Raw genomic sequence first — 27,250 nt, forward strand, 5'->3', positions numbered from 1 at the left:
TTTCAGTTACTTGCCCAACGCTCTAACCACTAGGCTACCTGCTCAATGGGGACGCATTGGAACGCAGAGCTTTCAGAACACGAGGCACTTCTGGATTGGATTTCTCAGGCTTTCGCCTGGCTTTCAGTTCTGGAAACTTTAGAGTGTTTTCTACCCAGTTCTGTTATACTCAGACAATAGTTTTGGAAACCTCTGTTTTCTATCCCAAGCTGTCAATTATATGCATATTATATTATATATATTCTAGCATCTTGTCCTGACAAAATATCCCGTTTACTATGGGTACGTTATTTTTCCAAAAATGAAAATACTGCCCCCTAGTCACAAAAGGTTAATGTGTAGATTTGTGTGTCAGACACCAGGGGGGGGGGGGGTCTGCTAATGGTAAATATAAGTTCGGGCCAGAGGACCTCGGCCGGTTGAGTTAGAGCTCCAGGGCCCAGTTTTCCTAAAGTTAATGATCGGATTACGTGTTTAGAAATAGAATGAATAGAACGTACGAATCCCTTCGACTCAGGACTCCCCGTTCTATTCAGTGAACTCCAGATGATTTTCCTGAGAAAAACTGGGCCCCTGAAGCCATGTTGTAGAGGGATTATAGAGGGCGGAGCTGTGCACTAAAATGCTTTAGAGGGCGGAGCTGTGCACTAAAATGCATTAGAGGGCGGAGCTGTGCACTAAAATGCATTAGAGGGCGGAGCTGTGCACTAAAATGCTTTAGAGGGCGGAGCTAAAAAAAAAAATCAATCACAAAGAAAATCCTCCATTTCATGATTTGACAGGACAACGTAAACTCACCAATCACAATGTGTTGTAGTTGAACAGGAAGTGGTCCAGTTAAAAACAGAGAGAATAGACAGGTAGTAGTGTTCAAAATCCCCGTTTTTTAATTGGTTGTTGGCATCCAGGTGAACCAATGGCACAACAGATTAATCACCAAAAAATTAAACAAAAAGGAAAGTTCCAGTTTCTCAAAGTAAAAAAAAGGTTTGGAATATTTTTTACATTTTAGTAAATTACCCAGAAACACTTGAGTCAGACACAGGCATTATCAGAACTACAATGGCAGTCTAACCTCTCACCTGTGTGAACCAACAGTCACACACACCTTTCCATCCATCCATCCACTACACCACATCGTTGACCGCTGGCTAGATCACAGTGGGTCACATTTACGTGAGAGTTATGAGATTAAGCACCAGATTCCAGTTGTGAGGAGGAGTGAGAGACCAGGAAGTCATGTGAGAGATGGTGTTTGTATCAATAGATCATTCTCCATGATGATCGCTGTGCCTTAGAGAGAAAATATAGAGAAATTCTTCCAGTCAGAGGTTAACGTCCCACCAGATCAGAGCTCTGGACAGCTGTAGGGACACACACACACACTTCCTTCATGAAAACAACATAAAAACAGGTTATTTCCTGTCTGGGAGATCAAAATCTCCACCAATGAGCTCCCAGCTAGAGGATGACATAATTTCCTCTAGGTTACATTGGAACGTTTCCTGTGATACAATATTAATGAGATGAGGGACTGAACCCATTCCAGAACAGCGTGAGAATCCATTCCAGTTTTTACCCAACGCTCAGAGACCAGCCTCTAGTTCCAGACAGAACCTGGTTCTATTTAGGATTCAAAACCATCACCGCTTTTAGACATTGAAAATAAAAAAAAGGTCATTTCAGAATAAACCGACATATGCAGCGTTTACCGTGAACATTGCATTGTGGGATTGAATCCTGGCCCAAAAAAATCAGGTCCTACATGATAAATACTGACTGACCACCATGTGTTGTTGAATACAGAGATCACAGGGACAGACACCTGGATACAAATAGAGAAATAGAGAGAGAGTTCAGTTGAAGTGTTTAGTTGAGGGGGGGGGTTTAACAAAGCTCTGCTCTGTGGGGGGGGGGGGGGGGGGGTGTCAGCTGTTTGAGAGTGGGCCAATCATACATCTAGGACTGAGTGACACATCGAGCCACGTTGCTATTGGACGGGGGGGGGGGAAATAGTGCACAGCCCCACTAACTTTGGCAACAAATACAGGTGGGTACTGCAGAATGGAACTGTGAGAGGAAAAGGCCGAGAGAGAAAAGGGGGGGGGAAGGCCGAGAGAGAAAAGGAGGGGGGAAAGGCCGAGAGAGAAAAAGGAGGGGGAAAGGCCGAGAGAGAAAAAGGAGGGGGAAAGGCCGAGAGAGAAAAAGGAGGGGGTAAGGCCGAGAGAGAAAAAGGAGGGGGAAAGGCCGAGAGAGAAAAAGGAGGGGGAAAGGCCGAGAGAGAAAAGGGAGGGGGAAAGGCCGAGAGAGAAAAGGGAGGGGGAAAGGCCGAGAGAGAAAAGGAGGGGGAAAGGCAGAGAGAGAAAAGGAGGGGGAAAGGCAGAGAGAGAAAGGAGGGAAAGGCAGAGAGAGAAAAGGAGGGAAAGGCAGAGAGAGAAAAGGAGGGAAAGGCAGAGAGAGAAAAGGAGGGAAAGGCAGAGAGAGAAAAGGAGGGAAAGGCAGAGAGAGAAAAGGAGGGAAAGGCAGAGAGAGAAAAGGAGGGAAAGGCAGAGAGAGAAAAGGAGGGAAAGGCAGAGAGAGAAAAGGGGGGGGAAGGCCGAGAGAGAAAAGGGGGAGGGAAAGGCAGAGAGAGAAAAGGAGGGAAAGGCAGAGAGAGAAAAGGAGGGAAAGGCAGAGAGAGAAAAGGAGGGAAAGGCAGAGAGAGAAAAGGAGGGAAAGGCAGAGAGAAAAGAGGTGAAAGCCTTACATTAGGACATAACCTCCCCAGCTCTTTCTCTCCCTCCTCCCTCGCTCCTGTTCAGAGCGGTGGAATGTCACATAGAAACGTAGATGAGACGGGATTCATTATCAAGTGAAAACAGATAATGGGGTCAGCTCTAGGTCTTTACATTCCCCCCCTCCCATCTACGATATCGTGAAACATTTCACCCCACTGAACACAGCCCTGGTCTGGGAGGGGTTAGGACAGAGTTGAGAGAAGGATGGAGGGATAGAGGGAGGAGTTAGGGATGCTGCCGCTTCGTTGTCGTAGTAACGGGGTCTCGGGAAGGGGTCAGTACTCCCAGAGCGTGGCGGTCTCCAGGTCGTCGGCGTTGGCCTTCAAGACGCCGGCGTGGTCGCCGTGGAGATACTTCCCGTCGGCGACGGAGCGGATAGCGACCTTGTTGTAGTCGCAGAACTCTAACAGGAAGTCGACGGGGTCGTCACTGCTGCTCACCACTGACGCCTCGCTGCCCACCATCCAGAACTTCCCCGTCGAGTCTGAGGAGAGAGGGGGGGGCGTTTACAACAGGTTCAACCACCCAGAACTTCCCCGTCCAGTCTGAGGAGAGAGGGGGGGGCGTTTACAACAGGTTCAACCATCCAGAACTTCCCCGTCGAGTCTGAGGAGAGACGGGGGGGGGGGGGTGGGCGTTTACAACAGGTTTAACCATGATGATATGTCTGAGGAGAGGGGGGGGGGGGGGTTCAACCATGATGATATGTCTGAGGAGAGGGGGGGGGTTCAACCATGATGATATGTCTGAGGAGAGGGGGGGGGTTCAACAGGTTCAACCATGATGATATGTCTGAGGAGAGGGGGGGGGGGCGTTTACAACAGGTTCAACCATCCAGAACTTCCCCGTCGAGTCTGAGGAGAGAGGGGGGGGGTGGGCGTTTACAACAGGTTCAACCATCCAGAACTTCCCCGTCGAGTCTGAGGAGAGAGGGGGGGGGCGTTTACAACAGATTCAACCATCCAGAACTTCCCCGTCGAGTCTGAGGAGAGAGGGGGGGGGCGTTTACAACAGGTTCAACCATCCAGAACTTCCCCGTCGAGTCTGAGGAGAGAGGGGGGGGGCGTTTATAACAGGTTCAACCATGATGATATGTCTGAGGAGAGGGGGGGGTTCAACAGGTTCAACCATGATGATATGTCTGAGGAGAGGGGGGGGGGGGGTTCAACCATGATGAAATGTCTGAGGAGAGGGGGGGGGTTCAACCATGATGAAATGTCTGAGGAGAGGGGGGGGATTCAACCATGATGATATGTCTGAGAAGAGAGGGGGCCGTTTACAACAGGTTCAACCATGATGATATGTCTGAGGAGAGACGGGGGGGGCGTTTACAACAGGTTCAACCAGGATGATATGTCTGAGGAGAGGGGGGGGTTCAACAGGTTCAACCATGATGATATGTCTGAGCAGAGGGGGGGGGCGTTTACAACAGGTTCAACCATGATGATATGTCTGAGGAGAGGGGGGGGGTTCAACAGGTTCAACCATGATGATATGTCTGAGGAGAGGTGGGGGGGGTTCAACCATGATGATATGTCTGAGGAGAGGGGGGGGTTCAACCATGATGATATGTCTGAGCAGAGGGGGGGGGCGTTTACAACAGGTTCAACCATGATGATATGTCTGAGGAGAGGGGGGGGGGTTCAACAGGTTCAACCATGATGATATGTCTGAGGAGAGGGCCGTTTACAACAGGTTCAACCATGATGATATGTCTGAGGAGAGGAGAGGGCTGTTTACAACAGGTTCAACCATGATGATATGTCTGAGGAGAGGGGGGGGGTTCAACAGGTTCAACCATGATGATATGTCTGAGGAGAGGGGGGGGGTTCAACAGGTTCAACCATGATGATATGTCTGAGGAGAGGAGAGGGCCGTTTACAACAGGTTCAACCATGATGATATGTCTGAGGAGAGGGGGGGGGGGCGTTTACAACAGGTTCAACCATGATGATATGTCTGAGGAGAGGGGCGTTTACAACAGGTTCAACCATGATGATATGTCTGAGGAGAGGGGGGGGTTCAACAGGTTCAACCATGATGATATGTCTGAGGAGAGGGGGGGGGGGGGTTCAACCATGATGAAATGTCTGAGGAGAGGGGGGGGGTTCAACCATGATGAAATGTCTGAGGAGAGGGGGGGGATTCAACCATGATGATATGTCTGAGAAGAGAGGGGGCCGTTTACAACAGGTTCAACCATGATGATATGTCTGAGGAGAGACGGGGGGGGCGTTTACAACAGGTTCAACCAGGATGATATGTCTGAGGAGAGGGGGGGGTTCAACAGGTTCAACCATGATGATATGTCTGAGGAGAGGTGGGGGGGGTTCAACCATGATGATATGTCTGAGGAGAGGGGGGGGTTCAACCATGATGATATGTCTGAGCAGAGGGGGGGGGCGTTTACAACAGGTTCAACCATGATGATATGTCTGAGGAGAGGGGGGGGGTTCAACAGGTTCAACCATGATGATATGTCTGAGGAGAGGGCCGTTTACAACAGGTTCAACCATGATGATATGTCTGAGGAGAGGAGAGGGCTGTTTACAACAGGTTCAACCATGATGATATGTCTGAGGAGAGGGGGGGGGGTTCAACAGGTTCAACCATGATGATATGTCTGAGGAGAGGGGGGGGGGTTCAACAGGTTCAACCATGATGATATGTCTGAGGAGAGGAGAGGGCCGTTTACAACAGGTTCAACCATGATGATATGTCTGAGGAGAGGGGGGGGGCGTTTACAACAGGTTCAACCATGATGATATGTCTGAGGAGAGGGGCGTTTACAACAGGTTCAACCATGATGATATGTCTGAGGAGAGGGGGGGGTTCAACAGGTTCAACCATGATGATATGTCTGAGGAGGGGGGGGGGGGTTCAACAGGTTCAACCATGATGATATGTCTGAGGAGAGGGGGGGGGGCATTTACAACAGGTTCAACCATGATGATATGTCTGAGGAGAGGGGGGGGGTTCAACCATGATGATATGTCTGAGGAGAGGGCCGTTTACAACAGGTTCAACCATGATGATATGTCTGAGGAGAGGGCCGTTTACATCAGGTTCAACCATGATGATATGTCTGAGGAGAGGGGGGGCTTCAACAGGTTCAACCATGATGATATGTCTGAGGAGAGGGGGGGGGGGTTCAACAGGTTCAACCATGATGATATGTCTGAGGAGAGGGGGGGGGGGGTTCAACCATGATGAAATGTCTGAGGAGAGGGGGGGGTTCAACCATGATGAAATGTCTGAGGAGAGGGGGGGGTTCAACCATGATGATATGTCTGAGGAGAGGGGGGGATTCAACCATGATGATATGTCTGAGAAGAGAGGGGGGGGGCGTTTACAACAGGTTCAACCATGATGATATGTCTGAGGAGAGACGGGGGGGGCGTTTACAACAGGTTCAACCATGATGATATGTCTGAGGAGAGGGGGGGTTCAACAGGTTCAACCATGATGATATGTCTGAGCAGAGGGGGGGGGGGGTTCAACAGGTTCAACCATGATGATATGAGCAGAGGGGGGGGGAAACATGATTTATAACCCAGGACTAGCCTTAATCTGTGTCCTGGAGACATGATTTATAATCCAGGACTAGCCTTAATCTGTGTCCTGGAAACATGATTTATAATCCAGGACTAGCCTTAATCTGTGTCCTGGAGACATGATTTATAACCCAGGACTAGCCTTAATCTGTGTCCTGGAGACATGATTTATAACCCAGGACTAGCCTTAATCTGTGTCCTGGAGACATGATTTATAATCCAGGACTAGCCTTAATCTGTGTCCTGGAGACATGATTTATAACCCAGGACTAGCCTTAATCTGTGTCCTGGAGACATGATTTATAATCCAGGACTAGCCTTAATCTGCTCGTTGTCATGAGGCTCCTCTAGTTCATCTGAGCTGTCAGACTCTACACCGTCCCCTGGAAAGGGCAGGTTAACTGCTCGTTGTGGTCATGAGGAGGATCCTCTAGTTTATCTGAGCTGTCAGACTCTACACCGTCCCCTGGAAAGGGCAGGCTAACTGCTCGTTGTCATGAGGCTCCTCTAGTTCATCTGAAAGGGCAGGCTAACTGCTCGTCCAAACATACAATCCCATTATTTTGTCTGTTAGTGCGCCCAGCTAAATCCTACAGACATTAGTTTGGGAAGCCAATGGAAATCTTCAGGTCTCAGGCAAAGCCTGTGTGTGTCCATGTCTGTCTGTACTGACCCTGTAGGGCCCCCTCTCTGAAGGTCAGGGGAAAGTAGTCTGTGTGTGTGTGTGTGTGTGTGTGTGTGTACTAACCCTGTAAACTGTACGTCCCCTCTCTGAAGGTCAGGGTAAAGTAGTCGTACGAGGAACGGTTGGAGTCCAGGGTTCCTGTGACCTTACGACACCCGATGAAACCGTGTTCCCCACGGAGGACGATGATTGGACGGTTAATCAGCTTCATCAGGAACTCCTCCGACGCACCTGGAGGGACAAACACCCATATTACCCATGTTGCCAAAGAAAGCCTTATATAAAAGGTTATACCCTCATAGCCTGGGGACACTCCAAAACCCCCTAGCCTGGGGACACTCCAAAACCCCCTAGCCTGGGGACACTCCAAAACCCCCTAGCCTGGGGACACTCCAAAACCCCCTAGCCTGGGGACACTCCAAAACCCCCTAGCCTGGGGACACTCCAAAACCCCCTAGCCTGGGGACACTCCAAAACCCCCTAGCCTGGGGACACTCCAAAACCCCCTAGCCTGGGGACACTCCAAAACCCCCTAGCCTGGGGACACTCCAAAACCCCCTAGCCTGGGGACACTCCAAAACCCCCTAGCCTGGGGACACTCCAAAACCCCCTAGCCTGGGGACACTCCAAAACCCCCTAGCCTGGGGACACTCCAAAACACCCCTAGCCTGGGGACACTCCAAAACCCCCTAGCCTGGGGACACTCCAAAACCCCCTAGCCTGGGGACACTCCAAAACCCCCTAGCCTGGGGACACTCCAAAACCCCCTAGCCTGGGGACACTCCAAAACCCCCTAGCCTGGGGACACTCCAAAACCCCCTAGCCTGGGGACACTCCAAAACCCCCTAGCCTGGGGACACTCCAAAACCCCCTAGCCTGGGGACACTCCAAAACCCCCTAGCCTGGGGACACTCCAAAACCCCCTAGCCTGGGGACACTCCAAAACCCCCTAGCCTGGGGACACTCCAAAACCCCCTAGCCTGGGGACACTCCAAAACCCCCTAGCCTGGGGACACTCCAAAACCCCCTAGCCTGGGGACACTCCAAAACCCCCTAGCCTGGGGACACTCCAAAACCCCCTAGCCTGGGGACACTCCAAAACCCCCTAGCCTGGGGACACTCCAAAACCCCCTAGCCTGGGGACACTCCAAAACCCCCTAGCCTGGGGACACTCCAAAACCCCCTAGCCTGGGGACACTCCAAAACCCCCTAGCCTGGGGACACTCCAAAACCCCCTAGCCTGGGGACACTCCAAAACCCCCTAGCCTGGGGACACTCCAAAACCCCCTAGCCTGGGGACACTCCAAAACCCCCTAGCCTGGGGACACTCCAAAACCCCCTAGCCTGGGGACACTCCAAAAACCTTGAGTTGGTGTGACCCTGGACCAGGGAGAGACTAGGAGTTGGTATGACCCTTGAACCAAGTCATCTGGAACAGGGAGAGACTAGGAGTTGGTATGACCCTGGACCAGGGAGAGACTAGGAGTTGGTATGACCCTGGACCAGGGAGAGACTAGGAGTTGGTATGACCCTGGACCAGGGAGAGACTAGGAGTTGGTATGACCCTTGAACCAAGTCATCTGGAACAGGGAGAGACTAGGAGTTGGTATGACCCTGGACCAGGGAGAGACTAGGAGTTGGTATGACCCTGGACCAGGGAGAGACTAGGAGTTGGTATGACCTTTGAACCAAGTCATCTGGAACAGGGAGAGACTGACTAGGAGTTGGTATGACCTTTGAACCAAGTCATCTGGAACAGGGAGAGACTGACTAAGAGTTGGTATGACCCTTGAACCAAGTCATCTGGAACAGGGAGAGACTAGGAGTTGGTATGACCCTTGAACCAAGTCATCTGCATACTGAACACCCTGTTAGGTTGCTCTTTACTACCCAAAGGCTGTTTTCACACTGACCGGCAACGTCGACGGTAGCGGCTAGCTGGCCGTTCTTCTTGGCTGCGACGTATTTCCCGTTGGCGGCACGGAGAGTCAGCTTCTTACCACAGTACTCCATGTCAAAGTAACAGTTGGCAGTCCTGCACACGCACACACACACTAATATAATTCTCAACAGGGTAGAACATTGTAATAACATCTATTACTGGAGCCACCCCTTCATGGAGCAATGAAGCTGACGACACGCCGCAGCTAGCCGAGGGCTAGCTGACGACACGCCGCAGCTAGCCGAGGGCTAACAGCCGACACGCCGCAGCTAGCCGAGGGCTAACAGCCGACACGCCGCAGCTAGCCGAGGGCTAACAGCCGACACGCCGCAGCTAGCCGAGGGCTAACAGCCGACACGCCGCAGCTAGCCTAGGGCTAACAGCCGACACGCCGCAGCTAGCCGAGGGCTAACAGCCGACACGCCGCAGCTAGCCGAGGGCTAACAGCCGACACGCCGCAGCTAGCCGAGGGCTAACAGCCGACACGCCGCAGCTAGCCGAGGGCTAACAGCCGACACGCCGCAGCTAGCCGAGGGCTAACAGCCGACACGCCGCAGCTAGCCGAGGGCTAACAGCCGACACGCCGCAGCTAGCAGAGGGCTAACAGCCGACACGCCGCAGCTAGCCGAGGGCTAACAGCCGACACGCCGCAGCTAGCCGAGGGCTAACAGCCGACACGCCGCAGCTAGCCGAGGGCTAACAGCCGACACGCCGCAGCTAGCCGAGGGCTAACAGCCGACACGCCGCAGCTAGCCGAGGGCTAACAGCCGACACGCCGCAGCTAGCCGAGGGCTAACAGCCGACACGCCGCAGCTAGCCGAGGGCTAACAGCCGACACGCCGCAGCTAGCCGAGGGCTAACAGCCGACACGCCGCAGCTAGCCGAGGGCTAACAGCCGACACGCCGCAGCTAGCCGACGGCTAACAGCCGACACGCTGCAGGGATCACAGTCCGATCAGCAACACAATCACTGCCACTCAGCATTCATATAGAGGTGGTGTGTGTGTGTGTGTGTGTGTGTGTGTGTGTGTGTGTGTGTGTGTGTGTGTGTGTGTGTGTGTGTGTGTGTGTGTACACATGTTCAACTATACTTGTGGGGACCTGAAGAGCCCTACAAGAACAGTAAACAAACAAAAATCGGACTAACTGGGGACAATTTGTTAGTCCTCACGAGGTCAAAACGCAAATTCTAAGGGGGTTTTAGGGTTGAATTAATGTTAGATTTACGATAAGGGTTAGGAGTTACGGTTAGAACTAATGTTAGATTTACGATAAGGGTTAGGGTAAAAGTACAGGTTAGGGTTTAGGTTAGGGTAAAAGTACAGGTTAGGGTTCAGGTTAGGGTTCAACTACAGGTTAGGGTTCAACTACAGGTTAGGGTTCAACTACAGGTTAGGGTTCAACTACAGGTTAGGGTTACAACTACAGGTTAGGGTTACAACTACAGGTTAGGGTTACAACTACAGGTTAGGGTTACAACTACAGGTTAGGGTTACAACTACAGGTTAGGGTTAAGGTTACTTAGTGGAGGCGGTACACTGTAGTCCTCCAGAAGAGGTGTGTGTGTGTGTGTCATTACTTAGTGGAGGCGGTACACTGTAGTCCTCCAGAAGAGGTGTGTGTGTGTCTGTCTGTGTGTGTGTTATTACTTAGTGGAGGCGGTACACTGTAGTCCTCCAGAAGAGGTGTGTGTGTGTGTGTGTCTGTCTGTGTGTGTTATTACTTAGTGGAGGCGGTACACTGTAGTCCTCCAGAAGAGGTGAGGGTCCAGTACTTCCCGGCGGCGGTCCGGAAAGCACACTTCCTGTTCTCACGACTCATCTCCACCTGGAACACTTCCTGGTCTCCCTCCTCGTCCTGATTGGCTGACAGGTCCATTCCTGGGCGGGGCCAAGAGGAGAGCAGGGTTAGAGACTGACAGAGGGTCAGTCAGAAACGCACTACAGATTTGAACAAAACATTAAACACCTCCCTGATATTGAGTTGCAGCCCCCTTTGGCCCTCAGAACTGCCCTAATTAGTCGGGGCATGAACTCTACAAGGTGTCGAAAGCTTCCCAAATGTTGCCACACTAGAGCCCGCCACACTACAGCCCGCCACACTACAGCCCGCCACACTACAGCCCGCCACACTACAGCCCGTCAGTCACATACTGTCTGGTCATGCTCAGCAACATCAGAGAGCTGGGATTAGAGTATGTCCAACAGCTGTGCATACACACATCTACACACACACACATCTAAACACACAGCTGCCAGGCTACAGCCAGACCCCTGCCACAGCTCCAGGGTTTAATCCCCCATGGAATTATGGGTGATAAAGCAGTTATGAGGACACAGCCAGAGGAATGAAAGACAGAAACAGAGCCCCGTCCGGTCAGAGCGGAAGAGAGCCCCGTCCCGCCCGAGCGGCAGAGATGTTTAATGTTTATAGAGAGAGCCACCAGGGACGGTGAAGACATGTTGAAACTTCCATGTTCCGTTTCAGAACCTCTCTCTCCCGTTGAGGGACTCCTGAAAAACATTACCGCTACCCTCCAACACACACACTTGACAGCAAGGATGGGGAGGGTTTAACCCAGATCTGAGGGGGTTTTAGAGGGGTTTGGTTGTCTATTGTAACAGGGTAGACAGGACAGATCTGAGGGGTTTTTAGAGAGTGTTGGTTGTCTATTGTGGCAGGGCAGATCTGGGGGAGGTTTCGAGGGGGTTGGTTGTCTATTGTGGCAGGACAGATCTGAGGGGGTTTTAGAGGGGGTTGGTTGTCTATTGTAACAGGGTAGACAGGACAGATCTGAGGGGGTTTTCGAGGGGGTTGGTTGTCTATTGTGGCAGGACAGATCTGAGGGGGTTTTAGAGGGGGTTGGTTGTCTATTGTAACAGGGTAGACAGGACAGATCTGAGGGGGTTTTAGAGAGTGTTGGTTGTCTATTGTGGCAGGACAGATCTGAGGGGGTTTTCGAGGGGGTTGGTTGTCTATTGTAACAGGGTAGACAGGACAGATCTGAGGGGGTTTTAGAGAGGGTTGGAAGACAGGAAGGGAAATACTATTCTTTGGAATGTTCCACAGGGATGAAACACCAGCTACTTTACATCCACTACATCCACTAGACACTTTACATCCACTAGACACTTTACATCCACTAGACACTTTACATCCACTAGACACTTTACATCCACTAGACACTTTACATCCACTAGACACTTTACATCCACTAGACACTTTACATCCACTAGACACTTTACATCCACTAGACACTTTACATCCACTAGACACTTTACAAGGTTATCTTCTGATGAATACCATTTGCAGCTGGGAATTTTCAGAACCGCAAGAGAGAACTAGAACGACAACATAAAACCCCCCCAGGAAGGAAGGGTTGAGTTTATTCCTGGTAACTAAAGTCACAATCACAAAGATGGTATGACAAAGAGCATTTATATAATTATCTACTGCGCTTCCGGCCCAGGGGTCCACCCTGCCGACGGGGCCTCCGGCCCAGGGGTCCACCCTGCCGACGGGGCCTCCGGCCCAGGGGTCCACCCTGCCGACGGGGCCTCCGGCCGTGATGTGGGTGTCGTCCTATATTTTTAATCGCAGGCCCCGTCCCTACAGGTCTTTAGGCCCGTCATTGTTAATAAGAATTTGTTCTTAACCGACTTGCCGGTCGGTTAATATATAAATAATATTGTGTGAACGGTGCAACGAGAGAGAGAGAGACAGAGACAGAGAGACAGAGAGAGAGAGAGAGAGAGAGAGAGACAGACAGAGAGAGACAGAGACAGAGAGACAGAGAGACAGAGAGACAGAGAGACAGAGAGACAGAGAGACAGAGAGACAGAGAGACAGAGAGACAGAGAGACAGAGAGACAGAGACAGAGACAGAGACAGAGAGAGACAGAGAGAGAGACAGAGACAGAGAGACAGAGAGACAGAGAGACAGAACAGAGAGACAGACAGAGAGAGAGACAGAGAGAGAGACAGAGAGAGAGACAGAGAGAGAGAGACAGAGAGAGAGACAGAGAGAGAGACAGAGAGAGAGACAGAGAGAAGACAGAGAGACAGAGAGACAGAGAGACAGAGAGACAGAGAGACAGAGAGACAGAGAGACAGAGAGACAGAGAGACAGAGAGACAGAGAGACAGAGAGAGACAGAGAGAGACAGAGAGAGACAGAGAGACAGAGAGACAGAGAGACAGAGAGACAGAGAGACAGAGAGACAGAGAGACAGAGAGACAGAGAGACAGAGAGACAGAGAGACAGAGAGACACAGAGACACAGAGACACAGAGACACAGAGACACAGAGACAGAGAGACAGAGAGACAGAGAGACAGAGAGACAGAGAGACACAGAGACACAGAGACACAGAGACAGAGAGAGAGACAGAGAGAGAGACAGAGAGAGAGACAGAGAGAGAGACAGAGAGAGAGACAGAGAGAGACAGAGAGAGAGACAGAGAGAGAGACAGAGAGAGAGAGAGAGAGAGAGAGAGAGAGCGAGCGAATGTCTGATTGTGTTGGTCCTCCAGGCTGGGTTGAACTGGAGAGAGAGAGAGAATGTCTGATTGTGTTGGTCCTCTAGGCTGGGTTTATCTGGAGTGCAGCTGGGATACCAGATCAGTCTGTTCCACACACACTCTTACAGCAGCTAGCGCCAGCCACAGACAGACCGAGACAGAGGCAGCACCAGCCCACTCCCTAGCCAGAACCCTGCCCCACTGTAAATCAGGAGACTCAAACAGGAGAGAGAGACCAGACGAGAGAGCTGGTGCAATCGTCATCAAACTGCCCTTTCCCCTATCTGGACAACAGGAAAACCTATGCCAGAATGCTGTTCATTGACTATAGCTCAGAATTCAGCACCATAGTACCCTCCAAACTCATCATCAAGCTGGAGGCCCTGGGTCTCAACCCCTCCCTGTGCAACTGGGTCCTGGACTTCCTGACAGGCCGCCCCCCAGGTGGTGAAGGTAGGAAACAACATCTCCACTTTGCTGATCCTCAACACTGAGGCCCCACAAGGGTGCGTTCTGAGCCCCCTCCTGTACTCCCTGTTCACCCACGACTGCGTGGCCACGCCTCCAACTCAATCATCAAGTTTGCAGACGACGACAACAACAGTAGGCTTGATCACCAACAACGAGGAGACAGTGGACTTCAGGAAACAGCAGAAGGCAGAAGGAGAACCCCTCTATCCACATCGACAGCAGTGGAGAAGGTGGAAAGCTTCAAGTTCCTCAGCGTCACGGACAATCTGAAACGGTTCACCTACACAGACAGTGTGGTGAAGAAGGTGGAGGAGGCTGAAGAAATTTGGCTTGGCACCAAAGACCATAACAAACTTTACCAGATGTACCATTGAGAGCATCCTGTCAGGCTGTGTCACCGCCCGGTACCGGCAACTGCCCATCCCACAACCGCAGGGCTCTCAAGAGGGAGGTGCGGTCTGCCCAACGCGTCACCGAGGGCAAACTACCTGCCCTCCAGGACACCTACACCACCCGATATCACAGGAAGACCAAAAAGATCATCAAGGACAACAACCCCCGAGCCACTGCCTGTTCATCCCGCTATCATCCAGAAGGTGAGGTCAGTACAGGTGCATCAAAGCTGGGATCAAGTGACTGAAAAACAGCTTCTACCTCAAGGCCATCAGACTGTTAAATAGCCGACCTCCACTCAGTACCCTGCTCTGAACTTAGTCACTGTCACTAACCAGCTATCACCCAGTACCCTGACCTGTTGACGGAGCGAGGCAGAGCGAGGCAGAGCGAGGCAGAGCGCTAGTCAAACAGTCACGTGTTTGGTATTTTTAGCACAGCACTAACACAATCAAATGAACTGTAGTTAGACTCCCTCTAGTCACGTGTGTGTCTTAATTATTTAAATCAAACCGTGTCCTTAAAGCATCAGACATGCTCTGTATATATAGTGGATGTGATTAAAACACATAAAAATACAACTTCCTGACTGTGAGGTGGACAACATGGGCTCCTAAAACAACTTCCTGACTGTGAGGGAGACAACATGGGCTCCTAAAACAACTTCCTGACTGTGAGGGAGACAACATGGGCTCCTAAAACAACTTCCTGACTGAGGGGGAGACAACATGGACTCCTAAAACAACTTCCTGACTGTGAGGGAGACAACATGGGCTCCTAAAACAACTTCCTGACTGTGAGGGAGACAACATGGGCTCCTAAAACAACTTCCTGACTGTGAGGGAGACAACATGGGCTCCTAAAACAACTTCCTGACTGGGATCCATGAAGACAAGCAAGACATGTGTTGTGTTCACACCGTAAGATGGAGTCACAACCAGACAGCATCCTGGTTCCATCTCTGGATCACACACCACACACACCAGAGATGTAGTCACGACCAGACAGCGTCCAGTGTTGCAGTCCCTCCCTCGGCATGAATCCAGACAAACACCAGCACTGCAGCTGCTACACACGAGAGGAATCTGCAGCAGCCCCCCCCACCCCGGCCCCTCCCCCCCCAGCCCGGCCCAAAGACAGTGTGTGTGTTGAGAGTGAGTGTGTGGGAGGCATCATCAGCAAACTACTGCAAGGATCACTGGGGCAGAATAACTACGGAATAACACAACAGGCAGGCAGGGTGTCAGAGCGGTTTCTCAGCCAGACACAAAATGGAGCCTCTCCTCCTCTCTCAGGCTCTCCCTCCTCCCCATCTCTCCCTCCATTTAGTCCTGTTCTAGAAGGTTGTGTTTGTCCTACCTTGCCTGGTTAGGTTCTAGAAGGTTGTGTTGGTCCTACCTTGCCTGGTTAGGTTCTAGAAGGTTGCGTTGGTCCTACCTTGCCTGGTTAGGTTCTAGTCCTGTTCTAGAAGGTTGTGTTGATCCTACCTTGCCTGGTTAGGTTCTAGTCCTGTTCTAGAAGGTTGTGTTTGTCCTACCTTGCCTGGTTAGGTTCTAGAAGGTTGTGTTGGTCCTACCGTGCCTGGTTAGGTTCTAGTCCTGTTCTAGAAGGTTGTGTTGGTCCTACCTTGCCTGGTTAGGTTCTAGTCCTGTTCTAGTAGGTTGTGTTGGTCCTACCTTGCCTGGTTAGGATCTAGAAGGTTGTGTTGGTCCTACCTTGCCTGGTTAGGTTCTAGTCCTGTTCTAGAAGGTTGTGTTGGTCCTACCTTGCCTGGTTAGGTTATAGTACTGTTCTAGAAGGTTGTGTTGGTCCTACCTGGCCTGGTTAGGATCTAGTCCTGTTCTAGAAGGTTGTGTTGGTCCTACCTGGCCTGGTTAGGATCTAGTCCTGTTCTAGAAGGTTGTGTTGGTCCTACCTTGCCTGGTTAGGTTCTAGTCCTGTTCTAGAAGGTTGTGTTGGTTCTACCTTGCCTGGTTAGGTTATAGTACTGTTCTAGAAGGTTGTGTTGGTCCTACCTGGCCTGGTTAGGATCTAGAAGGTTGTGTTGGTCCTACCTTGCCTGGTTAGGTTCTAGTCATGTTCTAGTAGGTTGTGTTGGTCCTACCTTGCATGGTTAGGTTCTAGAAGGTTGTGTTGGTCCTACCTTGCCTGGTTAGGTTCTAGTCCTGTTCTAGAAGGTTGTGTTGGTCCTACCTTGCCTGGTTAGGTTCTAGTCCTGTTCTAGAAGGTTGTGTTGGTCCTACCTTGCCTGGTTAGGTTCTAGAAGGTTGCGTTGGTCCTACCGTGCCTGGTTAGGTTCTAGTCCTGTTCTAGAAGGTTGTGTTGTTCCTACCTTGCCTGGTTAGGTTATAGTACTGTTCTAGAAGGTTGTGTTGTTCCTACCTTGCCTGGTTAGGATCTAGAAGGTTGTGTTGGTCCTACCTTGCCTGGTTAGGTTCTAGTCCTGTTCTAGAAGGTTGTGTTTGTCCTACCTTGCCTGGTTAGGTTCTAGAAGGTTGTGTTGGTCCTACCGTGCCTGGTTAGGTTCTAGTCCTGTTCTAGAAGGTTGTGTTGGTCCTACCTTGCCTGGTTAGGTTATAGTACTGTTCTAGAAGGTTGTGTTGTTCCTACCTTGCCTGGTTAGGATCTAGAAGGTTGTGTTGTTCCTACCTTGCCTGGTTAGGATCTAGAAGGTTGTGTTGGTCCTACCTGGCCTGGTTAGGTTATAGTACTGTTCTAGAAGGTTGTGTTGGTCCTACCTGGCCTGGTTAGGTTCTAGTCCTGTTCTAGTAGGTTGTGTTGGTCCTACCTTGCATGGTTAGGTTCTAGTCCTGTTCTAGAAGGTTGTGTTTGTTCTACCTTGCCTGGTTAGGTTCTAGAAGGTTGTGTTGGTCCTACCTTGCCTGGTTAGGATCTAGAAGGTTGTGTTGATCCTACCTTGCCTGGTTAGGTTCTAGTCCTGTTCTAGAAGGTTGTGTTGTTCCTACCTCACCTGGTTAGGTTCTAGTCCTGTTCTAGTAGGTTGTGTTGGTCCTACCTTGCCTGGTGGAGACGTTCCTCTCGTTGCCGGCGGTGAGAACCACCTGAGGGTGACTCTGGTTAGGTTATAGTACTGTTCTAGTAGGTTGTGTTGGTCCTACCTTGCCTGGTGGAGACGTTCCTCTCGTTGCCGGCGGTGAGAACCACCTGAGGGTGACTCTGCTCCAGAGCGAACATCTCATCCTTCCCCACGCGGCTAGTCTTCCCGCTCTTCATGGTCCCGCTCGGGCCCGACGGCGCCAGGTAGCGCCCGGAACAATCCCTGAACGCCACCTTGCCGGAGCGGAACTCCAGCGTGTATCCGGTGGTCTTGTCCGGCGCGGCCTCCAGGCTGCCGTCGTTCTTCAGGAAGCGGTTATCAGACGTCTGCAGGTGGTAGCGTTGGTCTCTGAACACCAGGGTGATCAGGGAGTCCACCCCCCACGGGACGTCGCGGTCTATAGAGACCTCATCCACCTTGGAGGACAGGTGGGCATAACGCTTCCTGGTCACACTGAAGATGTTCACCTTGAGGGAAGAGGTTAGAGGTCAGGTGTTAGGGGGGGGGGGGGGTGTTACCTGAGGATGCATGGCAATGTGAATGCTCCATTTAGAGGAGAGGTCAGAGGTCAGGTGTTAGGGGGGGGGGGGGGGGGGGGGTGTTACCTGAGGATGCATGCCAATGTGAACACTCCATTTAGAGGAGAGGTTAAAGGTCAGGTGTTAGGGGGGGGTGTAGGTGTGTTACCTGAGGATGCATGGCAATGTGAACACTCCATTTAGAGGAGAGGTCAGAGGTCAGGTGTTAGGGGGGGGGTGTTACCTGAGGATGCATGGCAATGTGAACGCTCCATTTAGAGGGGAGGTTAGAGGTCAGGTGTTAGGGGGGGGGTGTAGGTGTGTTACCTGAGGATGCATGGCAATGTGAACACTCCATTTAGAGGAGAGGTCAGAGGTCAGGTGTTAGGGGGGGGTGTTACCTGAGGATGCATGGCAATGTGAACGCTCCATTTAGAGGGGAGGTTAGAGGTCAGGTGTTAGGGGGGGGGGGGGGGTGTAGGTGTGTTACCTGAGGATGCATGGCAATGTGGACACTCCATTTTTCAGCCACTGATGCAGTCTGCGAGAGAGACCAAACATTACAGTCCACACACACTACAGTCCACACACACACTACAGTCCATACACATAAACGAATGTTATTTAACATCTAGAGAAAGCCAGTTTATGAATATTCATCAGTTTATGAATATTCATCAGCTCATCATGGAGTTTAAAACCCACCTACCTGGGCAAAGCAGCTGATCCTGTCCTCTGTGCCTCCCAGATATCTGCCATGGACCTCTGACTGCAGAGAAACACAGTAGAATATACATCACACACACCTTAGCCTACAACCCTCCACACACCAAATCCCTGTCGGCTTCTCAGCTGTTAGTCGCCAACATTTTAATTCCGACGCTGTTTAAGCGTTCAGCCAAATCAACACGCATCGCTTTCTAACCGGTTTCCGAAAGACATGCTGATATGCCCCGTATCTTTCATGTCAGCGAGAAAGATCAACAAGCTGCGTGTCCGACTGTAGCAGTTCAACAAGCTGCGTGTCTCTGACTGTAGCAGTTCAACAAGCTGCGTGTCCGACTGTAGCAGTTCAACAAGCTGCGTGTCTCTGACTGTAGCAGTTCAACAAGCTGCGTGTCTCTGACTGTAGCAGTTCAACAAGCTGCGTGTCTCTGACTGTAGCAGTTCAACAAGCTGCGTGTCTCTGACTGTAGCAGTTCAACAAGCTGCGTGTCTCTGACTGTAGCAGTTCAACAAGCTGCGTGTCTGACTGTAGCAGTTCAACAAGCTGCGTGTCTGACTGTAGCAGTTCAACAAGCTGCGTGTCTGACTGTAGCAGTTCAACAAGCTGCGTGTCTGACTGTAGCAGTTCAACAAGCTGCGTGTCTGACTGTAGCAGTTCAACAAGCTGCGTGTCTGACTGTAGCAGTTCAACAAGCTGCGTGTCTGACTGTAGCAGTTCAACAAGCTGCGTGTCTGACTGTAGCAGTTCAACAAGCTGCGTGTCTCTGACTGTAGCAGTTCAACAAGCTGCGTGTCTCTGACTGTAGCAGTTCAACAAGCTGCGTGTCTGACTGTAGCAGTTCAACAAGCTGCGTGTCTGACTGTAGCAGTTCAACAAGCTGAGTGTCTGACTGTAGCAGTTCAACAAGCTGCGTGTCTGACTGTAGCAGTTTAACAGACCAACAAGCTGTGTCTCTGACTGTAGCAGTTCAACAAGCTGCGTGTCTGACTGTAGCAGTTCAACAAGCTGCGTGTCTCTGACTGTAGCAGTTCAACAAGCTGCGTGTCTGACTGTAGCAGTTCAACAAGCTGCGTGTCTGACTGTAGCAGTTCAACAAGCTGTGTGTCTGACTGTAGCAGTTCAACAAGCTGCGTGTCTGACTGTAGCAGTTCAACAAGCTGCGTGTCTGACTGTAGCAGTTCAACAAGCTGCGTGTCTGACTGTAGCAGTTCAACAAGCTGAGTGTCTGACTGTAGCAGTTCAACAAGCTGCGTGTCTGACTGTAGCAGTTTAACAGACCAACAAGCTGTGTCTCTGACTGTAGCAGTTCAACAAGCTGCGTGTCTGACTGTAGCAGTTCAACAAGCTGCGTGTCTGACTGTAGCAGTTCAACAAGCTGAGTGTCTGACTGTAGCAGTTCAACAAGCTGCGTGTCTGACTGTAGCAGTTTAACAGACCAACAAGCTGTGTCTGACTGTAGCAGTTCAACAAGCTGCGTGTCTGACTGTAGCAGTTCAACAAGCTGCGTGTCTCTGACTGTAGCAGTTCAACAAGCTGCGTGTCTGACTGTAGCAGTTCAACAAGCTGCGTGTCTGACTGTAGCAGTTCAACAAGCTGCGTGTCTCTGACTGTAGCAGTTCAACAAGCTGCGTGTCTGACTGTAGCAGTTCAACAAGCTGCGTGTCTGACTGTAGCAGTTCAACAAGCTGCGTGTCTGACTGTAGCAGTTCAACAAGCTGCGTGTCTGACTGTAGCAGTTCAACAAGCTGCGTGTCTGACTGTAGCAGTTCAACAAGCTGCGTGTCTCTGACTGTAGCAGTTCAACAAGCTGCGTGGTAGGATAGAGGAAGTGTTTGGTAGGTTAGAGGAAGTGTTTGGCAGGTTAGAGGAAGTGTTTGGCAGGTTAGAGGAAGTGTTTGGCAGGTTAGAGGAAGTGTTTGTCACATGCGAATTGCAACAGAATTGAACAAATTAAAATGAAAATAAACTGAAATACAAACGATATCCAGACCCAGCGTACTGAAAGGGTAGTTTGATGACACTAATCTGTGGATATTTTGTCTCACATTCCTACCTGCAAAAGGACCAACCACACGGACAAACAAAGTAGCATGTTATTCAGCATTCTGGCTCGTAGAGGTCGTAGAGGTCGTGAGATGAAACCATATGAAAAGGCCAAACCTTTTGGTTTCATGAGCTGATCAGTGAGATACACCTGCTGGAGCGCGTGCTACGGATGGGTGTTGCCATCGTGACCAGTGAGCTGAGATAAGGCGGAGCTTTACCTAGCATAGACTTGTAGATGACCTGGAGCCAGTGGGTCTGGCGACGAATATGTAGCGAGGGCCAGCCGACTAGAGCATACAAGTCGCAGTGGTGGGTAGTATAAGGTGCTTTAGTGACAAAACGGATGGCACTGTGATAGACTGCATCCAGTTTGCTGAGTAGAGTGTTGGAAGCCATTTTGTAGATGACATCGCCGAAGTCGAGGATCGGTAGGATAGTCAGTTTTACTAGGGTAAGCTTGGCGGCTTGAGTGAAGGAGGCTTTGAAAAGGCCAAACCGTTTGGTTTCATGAGCTGAAATAAGATCGCAATTTTCTATACACAAACAAAAGCTTATTCCTCCTATATAAGCAGAATGCATAAGATACTGTGTTTACGATAGCACAACTTCTTCCCTTTGTTCCTCAGTCTTCCCGCTCTTTCACTCAAACCCAGCCCCTTTTCTTTTGAGTAACAAGCTGTCATATCTGTTCCGCCCGCTAGGGACGTTTGCCTTTATGACGTAATGTGTAATCAAGTTATGATTTAGATGTTTTTCTCAAATGTGTTTTACATCCCTGTTAGGGAGCATTTCTCCTTCGCCAAGATAATCCATCCACCTGACAGGTGTGGCATATCAAATGTGTTTCCATCCCTGTTAGGGAGCATTTCTCCTTCGCCAAGATAATCCATCCACCTGACAGGTGTGGCATATCAAATGTGTTTACATCCCTGTTAGTGAGCATTTCTCCTTCGCCAAGATAATCCATCCACCTGACAGGTGTGGCATATCAAGAAGCTGATTAAAACAGCACGATCATTACACCGGTGCACCTTGTGCTGGGGGACAATAAGAGGCCACTCTAAAATGTGAAGTTGTGTCCCACAACACAATGCGACAGAGTCTCAAGTTGAGGGAGCGTTGTAATTGGCATGCTGACTGCAGGAATGTCCACCAGAGCTGTTGCCAGAGAATTTAATGTTAATTTCTCCACCATAAACCACCTCCCAACTTATTTTTTTTGAGAATTTGGCAGTACGTCCAACCGGCCTCACAACCGCAGACCACGTGTAACCACGCCAACCCAGGACCTCCACAACCGCAGACCACGTGTAACCACGCCAACCCAGGACCTCCACATCCGGCTTCTTCACCTGCGGGGATCTTCCGAGTGGGGGAGGGGCTGCTGAGGAGTATTTCTCTGTAATAAAGCCATTTTGTGGAGAAAAACCTCATTCTGATTGGCTGGGCCTGCCTCTCCGGTGGGTGGGGCCTATGCCCTCCCAGGCCCACCAACGGCTGCGCCCCCTGCCCAGTCATGTGATTGACATCCACCAATGGCTGCGCCCCCTGCCCAGTCATGTGATTGACATCCACCAATGGCTGCGCCCCCTGCCCAGTCATGTGATTGACATCCACCAATGGCTGCGCCCCCTGCCCAGTCATGTGATTGACATCCACCAATGGCTGCGCTCCCTGCCAGTCATGTGATTGACATCCACCAATGGCTGCGCCCCCTGCCAGTCATGTGATTGACATCCACCAATGGCTGCGCCCCCTGCCCAGTCATGTGATTGACATCCACCAATGGCTGCGCCCCCTGCCAGTCATGTGATTGACATCCACCAATGGCTGCGCCCCCTGCCAGTCATGTGATTGACATCCACCAATGGCTGCGCCCCCTGCCAGTCATGTGATTGACATCCACCAATGGCTGCGCCCCCTGCCAGTCATGTGATTGACATCCACCAATGGCTGCGCCCCCTGCCCAGTCATGTGATTGACATCCACCAATGGCTGCGCCCCCTGCCAGTCATGTGATTGACATCCACCAATGGCTGCGCCCCCTGCCAGTCATGTGATTGACATCCACCAATGGCTGCGCCCCCTGCCAGTCATGTGATTGACATCCACCAATGGCTGCGCCCCCTGCCCAGTCATGTGATTGACATCCACTAATGGCTGTGCCCCCTGCCCAGTCATGTGATTGACATCCACCAATGGCTGCGCCCCCTGCCAGTCATGTGATTGACATCCACCAATGGCTGCGCCCCCTGCCAGTCATGTGATTGACATCCACCAATGGCTGCGCCCCCTGCCCAGTCATGTGATTGACATCCACCAATGGCTGCGCCCCCTGCCAGTCATGTGATTGACATCCACCAATGGCTGCGCCCCCTGCCAGTCATGTGATTGACATCCACCAATGGCTGCGCCCCCTGCCAGTCATGTGATTGACATCCACCAATGGCTGCGCCCCCTGCCAGTCATGTGATTGACATTTTCTTATATGAACTGTAACAAAGTCATATGATATTTTAATTGGACTCAACATCAGGTTACTAGGTTACTGATTAAACCGCACGATCATTACACAGGTGCACCTTGTGCTGGGGGACAATAAGAGGCCACTCTAAAATGTGAAGTTGTGTCCCACATTGGTGGATGTCAACCACAAGGGTGCGTTCTGAGCCCTCTCCTGTAGTCCCTGTTCACCCACGACTGCGTGGCCACGCACGCCTCCAACTCAATCATCAAGTTTGCGGACGACACAACAGTGGTAGGCTTGATTACCAACAACGACGAGACGGCCTACAGGGAGGAGGTGAGGGCCCTCGGAGTGTGGTGTCAGGAAAATAACCTCACACTCAACGTCAACAAAACTAAGGAGATGATTGTGGACTTCAGGAAACAGCAGAGGGAACACCCCCCCATCCACATCGATGGAACAGTAGTGGAGAGGGTAGCAAGTTTTAAGTTCCTCGGCATACACATCACAGACAAACTGACACACACAGACAGCATCGTGAAGAAGGCGCAGCAGCGCCTCTTCAACCTCAGGAGGCTGAAGAAATTCGGCTTGTCACCAAAAGCACTCACAAACTTCTACAGATGCACAATCGAGAGCATCCTGGCGGGCTGTATCACCGCCTGGTATGGCAACTGCACCGCCCTCAACCGTAAGGCTCTCCAGAGGGTAGTGAGGTCTGCACAACGCATCACCGGGGGCAAACTACCTGCCCTCCAGGACACCTACACCACCCGATGCTACAGGAAGGCCATAAAGATCATCAAGGACATCAACCACCCGAGCCACTGCCTGTTCACCCCGCTGTCATCCAGAAGGCGAGGTCAGTACAGGTGCATCAAAGCTGGGACCGAGAGACTGAAAAACAGCTTCTATCTCAAGGCCATCAGACTTTTAAACAGCCACCACTAACATTGAGTGGCTACTGCCAACACACTGTCAATGCCACTGACTCTACTCCAGCCACTTTAATCATGGGAATTGATGGGAAATGATGTAAATATATCACTAGCCACTTTAAACAATGCTACCTTATATAATGTTACTTACCCTACATTATTCATCTCATATGCATACGTAGATACTGTACTCTATATCATCGACTGCATCCTTATGTAATACATGTATCACTAGCCACTTTAACTATGCCACTTGGTTTACATACTCATCTCATATGTATATACTGTACTCGATATCATCTACTGTATCTTGCCTATGCTGCTCTGTACCATCACTCATTCATATATCCTTATGTACATATTCTTTATCCCCTTACACTGTGTATAAGACAGTAGGTTTTTTTGGAATTGTTAGTTAGATTACTTGTTCGTTATTACTGCATTGTCGGAACTAGAAGCACAAGCATTTCGCTACACTCGCATTAACATCTGCTAACCATGTGTATGTGACAAATAAATTTGATTTGATTTGATTTTACGGTGTTCAGCCAGGTGTTCAGCCAGGTGTTCAGCCAGGTGTTCAGCCAGGTGTTCAGCCAGGTGTTCAGCCAGGTGTTCAGCCAGGTGCTCAGCCAGGTGCTCAGCCAGGTGCTCAGCCAGGTGCTCAGCCAGGTGTTCAGCCAGGTGGATAATTTAAAAGGGTGCCGCCTAGGTCTTCAGTCAGGTCTTCCTTTTTTCAAGTGCTGTGACAGCAGGTAGGTTAGAGGTGGGAGGCGGGTAGGTTAGAGGTGGGGGGCGGGTAGGTTAGAGGTGGGGGGCAGGTAGGTTAGAGGCGGGTAGGTTAGAGGGGGGAGGCGGGTAGGTTAGAGGCGGGTAGGTTAGAGGGGGGAGGTGGGTAGGTTAGAGGTGGGGGCAGGTAGGTTAGAGGCGGGTAGGTTAGAGGGGGGAGGCGGGAGGCGGGTAGGTTAGAGGGGGGAGGCGGGAGGAGGGTAGGCGGGTAGGCTAGAGGGGGGAGGCGGGTAGGTTAGAGGTGGGAGGGTTAGAGGTGGGAGGCGGGTAGGTTCGAGGCGGGTAGGTTCGAGGCGGGTAGGTTCGAGGCGGGTAGGTTCGAGGCGGGTAGGTTCGAGGCGGGTAGGTTCGAGGCGGGTAGGTTCGAGGCGGGTAGGTTCGAGGCGGGTAGGTTCGAGGCGGGTAGGTTCGAGGGGGGAGGCGGGTAGGTTAGAGGGGGGAGGCGGGTAGGTTAGAGGGGGGAGGCGGGTAGGTTAGAGGGGGGAGGCGGGTAGGTTAGAGGCGGGTAGATCAGAGGCGGGTAGGTTAGAGGGGGGAGGCAGGTAGGTTAGAGGGGGGAGGCGGGTAGGTCAGAGGCGGGTAGGTCAGAGGCGGGTAGGTCAGAGGCGGGTAGGTCAGAGGCGGGTAGGTCAGAGGGTGGAGGTCAGAGGGGGGTAGGTTAGAGGGGGGTAGGTTAGAGGCGGGAGGCGGGTAGGTTAGAGGTGGGAGGCGGGTAGGTCAGAGGGGGGAGGTTAGAGGCGGGGAGGTTAGAGGCGGGTAGGTTAGAGGCGGGTAGATCAGAGGCGGGTAGATCAGAGGCGGGTAGGTTAGAGGGGGGTAGGTTAGAGGGGGGTAGGTTAGAGGCGGGAGGCGGGTAGGTTAGAGGTGGGAGGCGGGTAGGTTAGAGGTGGGAGGCGGGTAGGTTAGAGGTGGGAGGCGGGTAGGTTAGAGGTGGGAGGTGGGTAGGTTAGAGGCGGGTAGGTTAGAGGTGGGAGGCGGGTAGGTTAGAGGTGGGTAGGTTAGAGGCGGGTAAGTTAGAGGTGGGAGGCGGGTAGGTTAGAGGCGGGTAGGTTAGAGGTGGGAGGCGGGTAGGTAGGAGGGGGAGGCGGGTAGCCTAGAGGTGGGAGGCGGGTAGCTAGAGGCTAGAGTGTTGGACTAGTAACCAGCAGGTAGCCTAGAGGTTAGAGCGTTGGACTAGTAACCAGCAGGTAGCCTAGTGGTTAGAGCATTGGACTAGTAACCAGCAGGTAGCCTAATGGTTAGAGCGTTGGACTAGTAACCAGCAGGTAGCCTAGTGGTTGGAGCGTTGGACAAGTAACCAAAAGGTAGACTAGTGGTTAGAGTGTTGGACTAGTAACCAGCAGGTAGCCTAGTGGTTGGAGCGTTGGACAAGTAACCAAAAGGTTTAAAGATTGAATCCCCGAGCTGACAAGGTAAAAATATGTCATTCTGCCCCTTAACAAGGCAGTTAACCCACTGTTCCCCGGTAGGCCGTCATTGCAAATAAGAATTTGTTCTTAACTGACTTGCCTAGTTAAATAAAGGTTAAATAAAAAATAAATGTCCGTGCGGGAACATTAACCCTAAACCCATTTTTAAAAAGGCGTCTAGAAATGCAGGCTACCGTTTATTAATGCATCAATATTTCTTGCTGATATGAAAGATACATTCCTTATGTTTCTCAAACAGTACCGCAACCGATCCGTGTTAATGTTAGGTAACGGGTTCCCGAGTGGCGCAGCGGTCTAAGGCACTGCATCTTCAGGGCTTGAGGCGTCACTACAAACATCCTGGTTCGATTCTTCGGCTGTATCACATAAAAAACGGCGGTGATTGGGAGTCCCATAGGGCGGCGCACAATTGTCCCAGCGGTCGTTGGGGTTTTTAACCGATGAAAGCCATCAATGTAAATAAGAATTTGTTTTTAACTGACTTACCTAGTTAAATAAGAGGTCACATTTTTTTAAACGTTTAGAGAAAGCATCCGGGCTCTTAAACACCACCAGTGAGAAGATACTATCGTGGGGTGACAATACAAAGGCAAGTCGCTCTCACATGCTTTCACTCACACCCAAACATCCTCCCTCATCCTACCTGCAGAGACCATCTCCCATCGTCGTGAGCCGTGATGATGAACCGGGTCTCGGGTCCAGAACTCTCACTATCCCCGGTAACGTTCCCGTCTTTATCCACCGCTATGTACCGACCCAGATGCGACTTGAGACAGAACACATTACCGGCAGCCTCTTCCCCGCTCTGCTCCAGAGTCCAAATCTGCTTCTTCTTCAAGCTCGTGGCCGACGCGTTGATTTTAAAACCGAACGTTTCAGCGGTTAGGTATTTATTCCCACAGTTGATCAAACCAAACTGGATCTGAAGCATATCGCTG

At 51.3% G+C, this 27,250-nt stretch overlaps 1 protein-coding gene across 2 annotated transcripts in view; it reads right to left on the reverse strand.

Annotated features, from left to right (window-relative positions):
• Window positions 1–864: 864 nt before the first annotated feature.
• Window positions 865–27,250, reverse strand: part of LOC116352838 (fascin-like) — a 26,652-nt gene continuing 266 nt past the window's right edge. The window contains exons 1-8 of one of the 2 annotated variants that reach the window (XM_031814033.1): window positions 26,956–27,250; window positions 18,625–18,684; window positions 18,406–18,456; window positions 17,459–17,864; window positions 10,682–10,838; window positions 8,930–9,051; window positions 7,080–7,247; window positions 865–3,261 (exon numbers count right to left, since the gene is read on the reverse strand). The exon at window positions 26,956–27,250 is cut by the window's right edge and continues 266 nt beyond it. In XM_031814033.1, coding sequence (XP_031669893.1) covers window positions 3,053–3,261; window positions 7,080–7,247; window positions 8,930–9,051; window positions 10,682–10,838; window positions 17,459–17,864; window positions 18,406–18,456; window positions 18,625–18,684; window positions 26,956–27,250 — 1,468 coding nt within the window. In that variant the 3' untranslated portion in view covers window positions 865–3,052. Of the gene's footprint in view, window positions 3,262–3,705; window positions 3,822–7,079; window positions 7,248–8,929; window positions 9,052–10,681; window positions 10,839–17,458; window positions 17,865–18,405; window positions 18,457–18,624; window positions 18,685–26,955 lie in introns of those variants that run through there. The other variant, XM_031814034.1, reaches the window with a different exon arrangement.

Source organism: Oncorhynchus kisutch, unplaced genomic scaffold (genome assembly GCF_002021735.2).
Source record: "Oncorhynchus kisutch isolate 150728-3 unplaced genomic scaffold, Okis_V2 Okis06b-Okis10b_hom, whole genome shotgun sequence".
Taxonomy (NCBI): Eukaryota; Metazoa; Chordata; class Actinopteri; order Salmoniformes; family Salmonidae; genus Oncorhynchus; species Oncorhynchus kisutch.